Raw genomic sequence first — 15,741 nt, 5'->3', positions numbered from 1 at the left:
CTCTCTCTCTCTCAGCCTTTCTTTCTCTCTCTCTCCCTCCCACCCCCCTCTTTTTCCTACTCTTACTTTCTCTCTAAAATCCATAAACATGTTCTTGGGTGAGGATTAAACAAAATTAAAGCCATAAATTCAGGTGGACAAAATAGCCCACGTTTTAGTCATCTGGTCTCCCCAGCACATTCTTTGTCATTATTCTCTCTCGGTGGTTGTCTGTGTCTGGTGCAGACACAATCTCTCTCTCTCTCTCTCTCTCTCTCTCTCTCTCCCTCTCCCTCTCCCCCTCTCTCCCTCTCTCTTCCCACCCTCTCTCTCTCACACACGCACACTCACACACTGGAAGACCACTATTTGAGGGTTTCTTGTTAAATCATTATCCCCTAACTGTCCCTGATGTTGATGAGCACATGTATTTCTGAGTCAGGAAACTAAAAGTTAAACATTGTTACATTTGAAGAGCTCCCTACCCACCCCTCCATCTAGGGACATCTGTAAGAATTTCATGCTTTTGCTTTGACTTTCCATAGAAACTCATTCCATATGAAGCCAGCCATCTACAGTGAAAACCTCTGAAAGTCATAGAGTATCATTCTCCCCTGCAGTCCAGGAATGATCAGTTTGGATCATCGTATCATACACCTCCACCCTCCAGTAACTCTCCATAAACAAAGCTCTCCTTAAAGCCATCTCTCCTGAAGGTGCCAACACTTGAACCAGAAATCTATTTGTATTACATGTAGAAGCTAAAAGCAATCCATTAAATAAATGCATCCAATTTCCGTTGCCTGGAAGCAACTGCGTATTTATTACTGACCCAACAGTTTGACCTATTGCTACCATAAACCAAATGAGTGTTATCTTGTGCAGCTTTAAAGATAGTTATCAGTCAAGCAATAAAAAAATACTGAGTGTCTGCTGGGGCATTTTTTATTTTTGTCCTTTGTTACTAGCAAATGCACTGATGTGCATTCTCAAATGAAAAATCAATGAGAATAATGAAAACCAAGGCATCTCTTATTTAGTTACATTGTATTTAGAAAATGTTTTTATGCTCTTTTTTACCTCCTTGCTCCCTGGTCCACTCTGACTTAAATAAAAAAAAATTTGTGAAAGGGGCTTGATGTCAGAACTATAAGGTGTCACATAGGAAGGAAAAAGCCCTGGAAAGTGAGGAATTATTAATACTGCTGGGTGTAGGAAATATGACTGAACCCCAAACAGGGAGCAGAAAATGGTTTAAGTCCTATTGCAGCCAGAGGGCATGGTTTCAGAGCCAGGGTTTCCAGTTTGCTCCTTAACCCATCTCTTGGCTTTTGTCCAAATACTGAGCACTTGCAAGGGGCCTTGGATGAGTCACCTGTCCTTTCAGTGGAAAGATTTTTGTCTGAGGGTCCCGGCAGCACAGATGTGGGGGAGCCCACCTCTGCATGGACATCAGAACCCTGCACGTATTCACATCATGCCAACCCTCACTGAACTGGGGCTGAGGAGTTCGAATAGGGGAGTGGAGAAAGGAAATTTACCTTTCCTTAAAGACCACAGGGGTGATTCTGGCCTCCTTGTTCTCTCTGCTTCCTGGCCATTTTCTTACTTTCTAGTCAGTTCATTACCTGACAAAGGCAAAACTACTATATGTCTGGGGACAAAGGAATTTCTATTTAAAGAAATTCATTGCTAAAATATCATCTTTTTACAAAGTTTAACATGGGGAGTAAAATTACCTAGAGAGGGAATCCACCTCTCTTTTGTCCTCTGTTAACGTGGATGAAGAGGAACAGGCTGTGAGCAAACCCAGCAGAGTGGTAGCTGGGTGACACCCATCTCCGTGTCTCTTAGTGCACAAGGGCCCCACTTTGAGGTTCTTTACTGAAGGAACCATGTCCCCCGGAGACCAAGTAGAAGTGCCAGCAGTCTGTGTGGTCAGTCATGTGCCATTGGGGAGGGGTGAGAGTTTATCTCTCGGGGATTATGCAAAGGTCATTTCCATAAGACCATTTGTCAAGAATTATTGTAAGGCAAAAGAATACATTTAAATTTACATGGCCATTGGGTGGATTGCTTTCTTGACTTTTCTTCGATTCTGTATTTATTTGACATCCATTAGAGAGGCAAACTAACAGCTAGAGTTGTGTACATCTCTCCTGCTGTGCGGAGCTCACTCCCTGAACCACTCCCTTTGTCTGACCCTAGCACACCTAGCCCTGGAGGGCCCCATTCTGAATCAGCTCAGGGCCAGGCACCTGGCATCTTAGGGCCACCCTTCGCCCCTAAGCTGTTCCTCTGACCTGCCTTGCCTTCCCCATGGAAACCCCAACAAAGGCCTGTGCCTCCTCATTTCTTTTCTGCCTGACTCACACTGGTGTTTCCCCTTGTGGTCCTGCCTGGCATGGTGTGCCTCTCATTTCTAGGGAAACTGTGAATAACATTCAGTTTTACTTTCCATGACATTGACCTCTCTGTGTGGTCGCTCAGTTATTTTTATAAATTAAGATCTGCATCCTGGTTGGTGTGACTCAGTAGATTGAGTGCTGGCCTGTGAACCAAAGGGTCACCAGCTGCATTCCCAGTCAGGTCGCATGCCTGGGTTGCAGGGCAGGCCAGGTCTCCAGTTGGGGGTGTGCAAGAGGCAACTGGTTGATGTATCTCTCACATCGATGTTTCTCTCCCTTTCTTTCTCCCTCCCTTCCCCCCTCTCTAAAAATGAATAAATAAAATCTTAAAAAAAAATCTGGGCACAGATCAGTTGCTTTGGGAGGTTGTCATCCAATCAATAAGCAAGGCTTTTGAGCACTGACTATTTGCCAGGTCTTGTGCTTGGTTCTGGGATGATTTTTTTAATGTTGAAAACTTACAACTTTCTTGGAGAGATGGGTCGTATTTTTGAAAATAACTACATGTACAAGACTGCACTATAAATGCCTTGCAGACGACACAAACCAGAAGCTCTGGAGGAGTTTGAAAGGAAGCCCAGGCTTAGGGAGACTTCACTGAAAGACTGGGCTGCACTCAGCCTCGAACAATGGCTAGCGTTCAGATAAAGAGATGGAGAGACTGTTCCAATTAGGAGCAGCAGCACGATCAAAGTCAGCACGCAGCGTGTGCATATGGCATGCACGCAGGAGGCTGAGCACATGCAGAAGATGTGGGGAGACTTGGGACAGTTTCAGAGGCAGGAAAGGAGTGGCTGGAGCTTCTTACTACCAATAATTAGGTCTCACATTTGTCTTAACACCTTCTAGTTGATCAAAAACACACACTTTATTTTATGAGGATCTTGCTGTGCTTTTCAGATGGAAAAAGGCTGTCAGGAAAAGAAGGTGTTGCAGAGTAAGTTTTCTGGACTGCGGGAAGCGCAGCCACATTGGTGCCCAGGATGGGTGCTGCAAGAGCCCAGTCCCAGGCTGGGGTGTGGTGTGGGGAAGGTGCATCAGGGAAGGCTTTCTGGAGGAGGCACAGGAGAGCGGTGTCTTGAAGGATGGGTCAGTGAAGGAGAGGAAGAACATTCCAGGCAGAGGGAACAACATGAGCTAAGGCACAGAGGCCAGCATTTTGGTATAACCAGAAACGAAGTTGGCACCCTGGCTTTCTCTTTCCAGATCCATGCCCTCGTTGGCTGGGAATTTATCCCAGGCTGGAAGAAGTTGGTACAGTCATTTTATGTAAAACACTTTTTTTCCTATTCTTTTTCACTCTTACTATGTTCAGAGAAGAGTAACCAAAAGTGAAAATAAAGTTTATAGAAAAAGTTTATTTCCAGAGGGAGATTCTCAAAAGGCAGAAAAAGAAGCAGATCCAAACATCAGCCCTACATAGGCCACAGGTGTGGGTTTTAGGGAATAAGAGACTTGTGCGTGTGTGTATGTGTGTGTGTATACAGAAGGTACCACCTAAGTGAGTTCCTAAAATGGAGAGGGAAGCCCCTGGCAGGTTTCCACTTTCTGGAGGTAAGCACGTGCTTTGAGGACCAGACACTGTGACAGGGCAGTCTGTCCCAACAGCCTCTGCTGCTCATCCTGCACAGCGTGAGCGCCTTCGCTTGTGCCTGTGCACCTGAACATCGGTGTCACACGGCGTTGGGCACCGAAGTGGCGTTGTGCTGCCAGTTGTGTGTGTTCAGCATGAGTTTGTGAAGTAAAGGTGATTAGGGCTCTGAGTCCTCCAGGGTGATAGACTGAGACTGGGTGAGGAGAGGGAAAAGGAGGGATAGATTTCTCTGCTCATACCTGTAATGTGGCTGTGCCTCGCTCTTCCAAGAGCAACCTCATCATGGCCTCCAAGATCCCAATAGCAGGTCCCTGCCCCTTCCAGCCTCATCCCTTTCTACTGACACGACCCTAAGGTGCTGGGTTTCTTATCACCTCAGGGCCTTTTGCACATGCTGGTCCTTCTGCCTGGAAAGTGGTTCCCCTTCCTCTTGGCTGAGGTAACTCTCGTGATTCTGCAGATCTCACTCAAACACCAGGCAATGCTTCTCAGACCCCCAAACTAGGCCAGATCCTCACATGTTCTCATCACTCATGGCCCTACTACTATTAGTTACTGTGTAATTAATTGTGGAAGTAGCAGTTGAGTGTCTCCTTCTGAGCATGTAAGCTTGAGGGGAAAAGGGATGGTGTTTACTTTGCTCCCCGCTGCATCCACAGACCCTTTGTCAAAGGAGGTGGTCAGTTGACATATATGAAAGTAAAGAAGAGATGGAAGGAGGGAAGGAAGAAACAAATGCACAAGTTGCTCCATTTGTGTATCATCAAGTATGTCTGTGGTCCGCTATTTAAAACAGCTTTAATGAGGTGTAACTGACGTACAATAAATGATGCACATTAAAGTGCATGAGTTGATAAGTTTTGACACATGTAAGCACAAATAAACTATCCCCATCATCAAGATATAATGGATGTAATCCATCACTCTCCCAAAATTTTCTATATGCCCCCCATAATCTCTCCCTCTAACCTCCCCGCACCCCAGGCAACCACCAATCTGCTTTCTGTCACCGTAGATTAATTTGTACTTTCTAGAGTTTCATCTGATGGAAGCTACAATTTATACTCTTTTTTTGCTTGGTTGCTTTTACTCAGCATAATTATCCTGAGATTCACCTATGTTGTTCTGTGTATCAATAGTGTATTGCGTTTGTTGCTGCATAGTATTCCATTATATCATTATATCATAATTTGTTCATACATTTCCCTGGTTGATAAACATTTGGTTTGTTTCAAGTTTTGAGCTATAAAAAATAATGTATTTCTGAACATCTGCATGTGAAAGTCTTTTCATGGCCTGACCGTATGCTCTCATTTCTCTTGGGTAAACACGTAGGAGAAGAATGGCTAGGTCATATGGTAGATGTAAGTTTAATTTTTTAAGAAACTGACTGTTATTGGCTTTTCAACCCATCTGCTCCCAGCAAAATGTTGTGAAGATTGATATCATAATTCTAAAGTGTGTTTTCAGGCCTTCAGGAAAAAAGGCAGCCCACGGCGTGGTGGGATGGGAATTCGGGATGAGAGAGCGTGATTACATTTTCATTGCAGTGTGGCCTGAGCAGCGGCAGCCGGTCTCTGACCCCTGGCTCTGAGCATCGCCGCCCTCCCTCACGTCACACAGTGTGTCCGGCTCATGCGGTCTTCCCCGGACATCCCTCTGGGTTCTTCAAATACTGAAAACATAATAGTGAGGCAAAGGTCCATATTTAACTGCGATCGAGCCCATTCCACCACACACACACCTTTGCCACAAGAAACTTCTGCAAAGTCCAAAGCCCTAATCGCTTTATCTCTGTTTTCCTCAGGGGACACTTAAACTGGCTTCAGCTAGACCGAAGAGTGTTGGAACATGACTTTCCCAAAAAGTCAGGACCCGTGGTTTTATACTTCTGTGTCAGGTACGTATGCCCGGTATCCACTCTTCTGTTTCTTCTTTTCTTTGTCAGAAAAATCTGGGAGGGGATAGTGATCGAAAGAAAGGGAAATCGAATGTGTCTCGGCTCATTACCAGGAACAGAGGTCATGCCATTGCCACATTTCCAATAGATACAAACCTGCAGCGTGAGTGTGTGAGGCATGTCAGTGTGTGTGCACAGACACACGTGTTTGTGCTCTTGCATTGGATGCTTGTGTGAAATACAGAAACAAGCTTTTTTTAACTTTTTAAAGAGATTTTATTTATTTATTTTTAGATAGAGGGGAAGGGAGGAAGAGAGAGGGAGAGAAACATCAATGTGTGGTTGCCCCTCACACACCCCCAACTGGGAACCTGCCTGCAACCCAGGCATGTGCCCTGACTAGGAATGGAACTGGCGACCCTTTGGTTCATAGGCTGGTGCTCAGTCCACTGAGCCCACCAGCCAGGGCCTTTTTTTCTCACTTTTTGTGGGGGGCATATATCTCAAACTGAGTCTTGTACAATAACAAACTCTTGGGTTGTGTTTCAGTGGCTGTTTGAAGCTACATAACAGAAGCTTGTATATTCTTTCCTTCTATCACAAGTGCCACCTGGCCTCTTGAAACTTACCACTTTCTCCCAAAAAGGAGGAGTTGAACCCCAGCAGTAAACCACAGGTCAATGCACTCTCTGGTAATGGAGGATAAGATATGGTACAATATAATATCAGAAACAGTTTCCTATTCACTAATCTATTGTAAGTTTTATTCTATGACCACAGAGAACTGGATTTGCTTCTTGTAGTTAATATTTGCAACAATCTTAGGAAGCCGACCAGACTTACCACATTGGTTTGCAGAAGGTTGTGTGAAGCCAGAGGGCGTCATGTTGTTGGTTCTGGGGGAAGGCACAACTCATAGCGAAACTGGAGCCTGAACCCCAGTCAGTGGAGCCAGAACCCTTTGGCTTTATCAGGTGTCTGTCTAGAACCTTCACTGAAACACAATCGCAGAGACATTTGGCATGAGTGCCTTGTGCCCCGGGTGCCTCGGGTACTGTGTCTGCCAGTGACACAGGCCCTTCCACTCAGTAGATGGACCCAGCTTTTTTAAAATGTGTGAGCAGAAGTTTGAGAGCTACATATTGATTTACTGCAAATTTACTACAATTCAGCTCTTAAAGAGCATGGCCAGGAATGTAGATTTGGACGCAGCCATCCTGATACCACAGGAGCCATTAGAAGGGGCTAAAACCAGGGGTAAGGACCCCATTTAACAGGCAGAAGTGTGTATCTTTACACAACTGGTGGGGTAAAGTTAAACTTGCATTTAATGACTTAAAAAAATGTTTTAATCTTCACTGGAGGATGTGTTTATTGATCTTAGAGAGGATGGGGAGTGGGGCAGGGAGAGAGAGAAACATCGATCAGCTACCTCCCATACGCATCCCAGCCAGGAATAGAACCTGGAACCTAGGTATGTGCCCTGGCGGGGAATCTAACCCACAACCTTCTGGTGTACGGGGTGATGTTCCAGCCCACTGCACTACCCAGCCAGGGCTAATGCCTTTTTTATTTGCTTAACAGCTGTGAACATATCAGAGCCAATCTTAGCCATTTTTATTACTGTCAGGCATGATTTCAATGTCATGTTCTTTTGAATGGTGTCTGAGTTTTCTCAGATAAATGGAAAAGTGGTGTTATGAAACAAAGAGTAACCTGTAATGGAAGGTGGCTGAGCACACTTTCCATACAGGCGTTAGGCTGTTTCCTCCTTCCTGGGGCTTTTCAACATCCTTAACTAAGAAGAGAAAATACTGGGCTGCTTGTCTGTCAGAGTTGTTTTTTTTTTTTTTTTTTTCCAGGTGTCTATGATGCCTTAGACAGGGGTGTCCAACCCTTTGGCGTCTCTGGTCACACTGGAAGAAGTCGAATTGTTTTGGGCCACATATGAAATACATTATGACACATAATCACAAAACAAACCTCACGGTGTTTTAAGTAAATTTATAGTTTTGTGTTGGCCGCATAGATAACCATCCTTGGCCACAGTTTGGACACCCCTGCTAGAGGAAAGCTTGGGGCACCGTGAGGTGGCCAGGTGCAGTGCCTGTCCCTGAGAATATGCAGATGGCTCCGAATCCCTCCACACTGACTGCTGTCTGTGAAGCCAGACACACGGAGGAAGCTGCAGAGGCAGAGCCAGTGATGACAGCAGAGAGAACCGGGACTGGGTGAATGAAGGCCCAGCGCTGCCTCTGCCGCTGCCTCTCATTGCCCTGCTTGGCCACAGCGGGCATCTCACAGAACACCTCACAGGCATCTTCAGGAAAAACTCGCCAAATGCACATTTAGGGAGACACTGCTAACAGTATGACCACAGGCTGAGCTCCTCCTCCAGCTCATCACAGAGCAGATCTTTCTGGAGAGCCTTATGTTCCTATCTCCATTTACCTGTTGGCCACCCGAGAACTTCAAACACAGCAGGTCCAAAGCCAAATTCATTGTCTTCTCTCCCACTCCCACATCCCCAAATCTTCTGTGGTCCCTTCAAATCTGTGACATCATTATCCACTCAGTCATCTAGGCTTTTGGTCTTGAAACTTTCTTCTTTCCCACATTCTTATGTGCATTAGTTTTCAGCTGCTACTTCCAAAATCTCTGGCTGCCCTGCCCTCTCCTCATCTTCTGTCACATGATCTATTGCAACTGCCTCCCAGGGTGGGCGTCACTGGCCACAGAGGACCCTGGCTCCCAGAAACCCCATGACCCTGAGTCCCCACCTTCCAGCTGGCTGAGCAGCGTAGGAATGAAACTCTGATAGTTTGTTTCTTCTGAGAGAGGAAGCAGATTCTCTCATGGAGGTGAATTCTGCATTTTTACCTTGGTGATCAACCTGGGAAGAAATCCCAATGTATAACTTGGTACCTTTCTAGGAATGCCCAGGGCCCTCTTCTCCAGAGGAGTGGTATGATATATTGTCTTCCTGCAAGACCCAGACCTGGAATATGCTGGAGTCCTAACAAAGGTTTCCGTCCAGCTGAGTGCATTCTCTGTGTGGGAACACCGACCTTTCTGACGGGAGCATCCACCACACATGCATACCTGGAGGCAGCCCGACCCTCCAGTCCCTGAGAGCCTTTCTGCTCATGTTTAAACATCTGTACATTGCATCTCTCTAATAAATGTACAGTCAGCTTGTGTGGGAAAGTGGAATAAAACCACCTGAGAAAAGAGACTGTGGAAACTATCAAGCTCTTTAAAGCCAAGTTTTAGGAATTCATCAAGTGGCAGTGTTAACCGTGTGTCACTGAGGATCTGAGTTTGGGCTGCCATCTCAGGATGATTTGTCATTTGACATTTTTGTATTCCTCCTCTGTAGAGCATACTCAAAACAAAACACCTGTGAGAGGGAGGGCAGAATTACCGCCACCTTTCAACCGAACAGGAAACGTAGGACCCAAGTATATTGAATCACAAGAATTTGAACTCTGAGAATTCTGCTTCAGCCTTGAAGCCAGAGTATGTCTTTTTAATGAGCATTTCTCCCGCAGAGGGTCTCAAGCTATGTGACACTACAGAACATTCTCAAAATGACAGGATGGAGGACTAAGAACCTATCTTCATTGACTCCAAATATAGCCTGAAAGGGATCTGCTCCTGCAACTCACCTGTCAGATCACCAGGAATGATCACAGTGGCTTCTGGGTCTCACTAATCACCTCAAAGGAAGCAGGTCAGAGAGAAGGGAGCTACCTATTACTCAGGATAATTGTTAATCTTCACAACAACCCTTGAAGCAGGAATTATTTATTATTCCTAATGAAAGATAGGAGGTGGGTGCCCAAGAGTGTCAGGTAAATTCTCCCCCAGAGTGACTAGTAAGCTATGACATCTGTTTAGTCAGAGCCGACTCCAAACCTCGGGCCCCGCCCCGTTCTCCATGCTGCCTGCCTCATAAGCAAAAAGCAACACGACAGTTGTTTATTAGAGACTGCCATGGTCGTTCCCTTTGCAGGAGGGCCAGAGGCACCCAAGTCAAGAACCACGACCTTGGTTCATCTCGCATTCCACACTTGGCCCTGTCTGCAGAACCAGCATCCCTCTGCAGAGATGGTGTCGGGGACAGATGCACCCAGCGCCGGGTGAGAGATGCATGGAGAGCAGCCCTCCCAGGCCTGGCATTCCTGTTTAGCACTGCCAGCTCAGACACCATTGGCAGAGCACCCCCTGAAGGGCAAAGCCACAGTCACAGAGCCTGGCAGCCTGTAGGAAACTCCACATCGAGTGAAGGAGGGGTGTTTATGCATTTTTTTCCAACTTCTAAGATCTGAGCAGCTGTGCTTGTCATCATCTCTTTGCCAATTCAGCCCAAACCCTTCTGCGCACCACTGCATCCCCTCCCTTACCCTGGACCCTACTTCCTCTTGCTGCTTGGTGCACACACATACATGTGTGCGCATGTGTGCACACACATACACATCCCAGTAAGGCTGGACCAGTCCATCACACACTTCTTTTATTTTTGCCCCCGAGCTGCCACATGTGGTGGCAGGGTGGGGAGTGGAGTCACACAGCTGCACGTTGGAGCATGGCTGGTTGTTACCGTCTCACAGAGATCATCCATCGTGTGCCTCCCAGGGCCTCTGTGTGCCCACACTGGCTTTCCTTCCCTCAGCCGCAGGCTCCAAACCAGACCTCACTCCCTTTGCTCCAAGAACGTAACATGATTTTCAAAGAGAAAATGCAAGCTAGCACGAGTGAGCTCCATCAGTCTTCCATGTCCTTACCCACAAACTGAATTGCATCCGCCTCATTTTGTGGCATCTCACCCACCCATGGTGCACGCACACCTGGGAAGAGGAAGAGTGACCACTGTCCTGTCACCCAAGCCTGGCAGGTTCATGTGTCCTCCAGTTCCAGCCCCTCCCCCAGCTCCTGGAGCTTGCCCCCTCCATCTCCTCTCTCCTGTTCTCTGTCTGAAGCAGCTACTTCTCCACAGATCCTCCCCAACATGGCCACCTGGCTCCCACCCAAACAGAGAGAAAAACTTTCCCAACTTGCATCCTCCTTCAGCCGCTACCCTTTGCTTCCCCTTTGGTTCACAGCAAAGGTTCAGAAGATGGGTCTGCACGTGCCACCTCCCTCCCCTCATCCCACAGGGCCCATGCTTTGTGACAGACCAACTTCTGGTCCCACCACCCCTGTGGTCAGTGGAAGTCTCTAGGCCCCAAATTCCACAGGCACTTCTCTGCCCTCTTCTGCCTGAGTCAGCTGGTGTCAGCTTTCTGCCCCCAAACTCACTCTTCTTTCTGTGGTACCCCCTTGTCTCTGTCCTTGGCACCACCACCCATCCAGCCCCCCAAGCCAGAAACTTGGGTGTCAACCCTGATCCTTCTTCCTACCTGCTACCTTCTCTGCCCTCAGTCACAAACTCCTGTGATGTCTGCATCCTAACTAGCTGTTACATCCCTACCTTCCCTACCTCCGTGCACACCCTGTTGGCTCTAATTAGAGCCTTTACAGACTTAGGGTCCTGAAATCTCTGTGCCCATCTCTGCTTCTGGTCTTCGCCCCTTGCAGTCTCTCCCATACATTACCACAGAGCATCTTATTAGAAATTTCGGTTTCACCTATTGCCCTGCTCATATTTTCCTGGACTCCCAATATCACACTGAGGATGTCCTTGGCATGTTCACGGTGATGAGATTTCTGCGTGCCTCCCGGTGCCATCTTCCCCACCTCCTTACCTCTCACACACACACACCTTACTAGCAACGAAAGACCTTTGCTAGTGCTGTGTGGCAAGCTCCCCACATTGGAGAACAGTGACCCTCTGAGATTGTTCACCAGGCAGGCTTGAGAAATAGGTCAAGAAAAGAAAATGCAAGGAATGTTGGCCAAGCCACCTAAGGAAGTCTCTGTCTTTGTGTAGACATGACCTTGTGCTCAGAATGCTTCCTCCTGTCTGGGCTGTTCCTTTCATTCTCCCCTCAGTGTCCCTGGGGCTCTCTGGGCACCTGCACTGTTTGTATGAAATTAAACAGAGATGAGATCTGTCTCTTCAAATGTAGACTTTCACAAATAATGAATTGAAGTGGGCAATAGAGAAAGAGAAGGAGGGAGCTTTAATTTGGGGGAAGGGATACAGGGCCAGTTCATGACCTGACTGTTGGTGTCTTTCCTCACTGGGGGAGACCCCAGTGCTATTTCTTGCCCCTCACAGGGTCAGTGATGGCTTGGGTCTAAAGCGAGGAGCCTACCAACAGAGCTTGCTAGACCTCACCTGGGTGTGCCAGTTAAGATTTCAGTTCTGTTAAAACTGATCATCAGAGAGATTTGGCCGCACAAACTCACAGCAGTCTCAATTATCCTTCTCATTAGGATCACTCCTTTTTGCTACCAAAAGTCAGCATTCTGAATGTGACATTTCTGTTTATTACAAAATGAAATCACTGGTCCATTTAATTAACACTCGCTGTAGATAGTCAGTGATTCCCAAGTGCCAGGGGGTGGATGTGAGAGGAAAGAGGAGTGGAGGGCAGAGGAAGGGGGCTGGCTGACGTCATTTGGAGGGACGGTGTGCAGCCCGCTGCAGGCTGAGACTTCCACAGGTTACAGGCGTCAGGGCCTCTTGAGTGTTCGATGTGTACAAATGCACGACATAGCACAAATTGATGCCCATTTCAGACAGTGTGAGGAAAAAATGCTTGGGTAGGGATCACCTGGGCCAGGTGTTGTGTGACATTGTTCATGGGGCCCAAAGAACACTCTTGGCCAGGTGCACCCTTGGCCTGGAACCTGGCCTCAAAAAAGAAGCCCTAAGATTCAGTGCTGGTAAGTCTGCTGAAGAACCTGTTAAAAGTGTAGGTTTTGTTATAATTCAGGTACAGTGAGGCCAATAGATCAGGAGACAGCTGCCACTGAAGACAGTTGGCTGCTTGTAGTTCCCAAGAGGAGGGTGCACACCAGGCCGGGCGGGGGTGCACCAGGCTCTGTCAGGAGGCAGAGGGACAGGAGGGACAGGGAACTGTGGGCAAGAGCCCGCCTGTATGCTTTCTGTGGAAGGAATGAGTGGTCATTGGCTACTTTGAGTAATTTCCGAGGACTGTGGGGCAGACGGACTGTCCCAAGTTGTTCCGTCCTGGCTCTGGAGAGATTAGGGTAGGAGGGTAGTGGCCCTGAGTGGGAGAGACCAGCAGAGGAGACCGGAAGGGTGCGTGGGCTCTGGGCTGGTTGGTCTGCATAGGAAAGTCATGCTCACAGGTGAGTCCTTTACTATCTCTAGGCATTGGCCGATGCTGGGAGGCCCCAGATGTCTTATTAACCCGTGGTTAATATAGAACCAAACTTGGAATTGTTCATTCAGACACTCTGGATCTACAAATCAAGTTCTTGGGTTTAACCAGAGACCTGGAATTTTCTTTGTGAACCGGGTGTTTGCGGAAGCCGCACACTGGTAGTTAAAGAAATGCACCATCGCCACCTACTGCTGAAAAGGGGGATCCTTGACAAGGCTCTCAGGAAAATTTAAAAACAAAGAAAAAACAGAACTGTGTATAAGAAAAAGAAGGAAATTAAAAATCTCCACTTTGAACCAAAACCACCACCATTTCCCATTTCCCCAGAAGTCGCTTCTGCCCAGCACGCTGGGCCTCAGCACGTGAACAGAGGTGTCTGGGGTCTGTTTTTCTCCGGGCAGTTTTGACTCACCAGTTCCCTAGCGCAGATGGGAACCTCAGGATGAGTTACATATCCAAGGTTACAGAATAATAATATGACAGGCCTGGAACTCACAGGGCTTTCCCGGCTGCTTCTCGGTGATAAAGGTTAACAGGAAACTGCTTTACAATTTCTGTCAAGAGGAGGTGATGTTTTTTTCTTCATCTGCGAATATGCTTGTTATTTCCTCTACAGTCTTGCCTCTTGGACAGCCAGACGACACAGACCTCAGTGGAAATTAAAGCTGTCACACACAGAAAGTAGTTTCTGCCATCTCATTTCAGTTTTCCATTATCAGAGAGTTGAAAGGGGGATTGTTATGTTTCCTCACTACACTGTTGAGAAAACAGGGGCTGGAGAGACAGAATGCCTTCACTGTTTAATTCTTGAGAATTACAGAACATACGATAAAGACCTAAGGCATTACCTTGAAAATAAAGTCACTTTAGACCCAACGGGTTTAGACTCAAAATTATTATTGCCCAAGAAGCCTCTGCTGTTGTTCTGGCGTTAGGGGTCAAGGCAAGCAGCAGCGCTGTTTGAACAACTTTCCCTGTTAACAGTGAGGGAAGGGGTGGGGGCAGGGGCTGGAGGTGGAATGTGAAACTCCCTAACCCAGAATTCTGTGACATCTGTAGTTCTCCTCCCTCCTGCATTGCCTTCATTGCCCATTTCACTGTTCCGTAAGGAGCTCCACCAACGGTGAGTGAACAGCTGAGAATCAGACTTTCAGTCTCAGATACTTAGTAAGCTTACGCTTATGTCAGGCGCTGTAGTGGCGCTGGAGATGCCTCACGACGAGGAGGCAGCAGCAGCAGCCTAGTAAGAAGACATCCCAGGGAGCAAGTACAGGACCATGAGGCAACACAACAGGCAGAGTGTGTCATTAATGGTGGCCAAGAGGGGCTCTTCTGAGGGAGAGTCAGTGCAATCAGATAAAATGTGTGGTGATCCTGAGCAAGGGCTGACGAGAGCAGGAGTGGGTTGGGGCGTGGAGGGTTGTTTTGGAGGCAGTAAGAAGAATAGCTTGAACAAAGACATAGAGCAAGCTTCATGTGTAATAGGCCATACCTGAAAGCTGTCCTGCTGATCTTCTGAACCACCTAGAGTGGGATCCAAGGCTATGGCACCCTTCCCTCCCCTCCTCATCACCCCTCCTCTTCTCTTCCCTCCCTTTCCCCTCTTTTCTTTTCCCTTTACTTACCTGAGTTTCCTTCCCGCTCCCACCTTGCCTTCCTTCTTTCCTCTTTTTCTTCCTTCTTTCCTTTTTCATTTTGCTCTTCTGACTAACCCTTTCCAGAAGCCCTTTACAGCAGATGCCCATTTTCATTGAATTTAACTTACCTTGCTTTGAGATGTAGAATTTGCTACTGCATTGCAAGTCACCGGTGTTGCAGAACTGCGAGTTATATACAACTTTGCAACTCTGAGACCATTGCAGACACTGGAGGGAGGCCTCTAGTCCTTGTAGTCCTTGCAGGCCTTGCTCCAGGGGGCAGAAGCTTTCATGTATTTGTTTGGTTGTTTATTTTTGTGGGGGAGAGGATGCCATAGAGATGAACCAGCCTTCTCATTCCCAGGCTTTGCAAGAATGAAGTCCATATTGTAATTTCCAAAAATTGTGTAGACACTCACATGGCAGTAATTACACTGATACCTGCTGATTGAAAGTATCCACTAATGCTTGACATTACTCTGGATTCACTCACAAATTTAAATGAATTTGTATTGTATTAATCACAATAGCCTCTGCACACATTTGAAAAAATGACAGGATACATTATTTACTTAGTCTGTAGACAAAAGGTTGCTAACTCATGGGCCATGGACTTGACCTAGCATATGGACATACTTTGTTTGCCTCATACAATGTTGGTTTATTGTTTTTGCTGTTGTTATTGTTGTTTTAATCTGAATTAATTTCCAGTACTTGAAAGCAGTAGACTTCTCAGATGTAAAGCCACTGAGTGAGTCTGGCTGTCTTCTCTTACAATCTGGGAAACAGGCCCAGAGAGATTGTGTGACCTGCTCTAAATCTCAGAGTTGGGACCAGATCGCTGGCCTCTTGACTTCCTCCTCAGGACTCTTTCCATCACTTGTAATGCTGTTCGAGAACATTATACCACTTGTTTCTTCTCTTT

General features: G+C 46.9%; 1 protein-coding gene across 11 annotated transcripts in view; it reads left to right on the top strand.

Moving 5' to 3' along the window:
* The window catches only part of FRMD4A (FERM domain containing 4A), a 584,868-nt gene that overhangs the window by 439,852 nt on the left and 129,275 nt on the right, over nt 1-15,741 (top strand). For all 11 annotated transcript variants that reach the window (XM_036023926.1, XM_036023890.1, XM_036023900.1 and 8 more), the window contains one exon: nt 5,789-5,881. In XM_036023926.1, the coding sequence (XP_035879819.1) occupies nt 5,789-5,881 (93 nt within the window). The remainder of the gene's footprint in view (nt 1-5,788; nt 5,882-15,741) is intronic.

The sequence above is a fragment of the Phyllostomus discolor genome, chromosome 1 (genome assembly GCF_004126475.2).
Source record: "Phyllostomus discolor isolate MPI-MPIP mPhyDis1 chromosome 1, mPhyDis1.pri.v3, whole genome shotgun sequence".
Classification (NCBI taxonomy): Eukaryota; Metazoa; Chordata; class Mammalia; order Chiroptera; family Phyllostomidae; genus Phyllostomus; species Phyllostomus discolor.
Note: the sequence above shows the minus strand (reverse complement) of the source record. Positions and strands in the feature narration are given on the sequence as shown.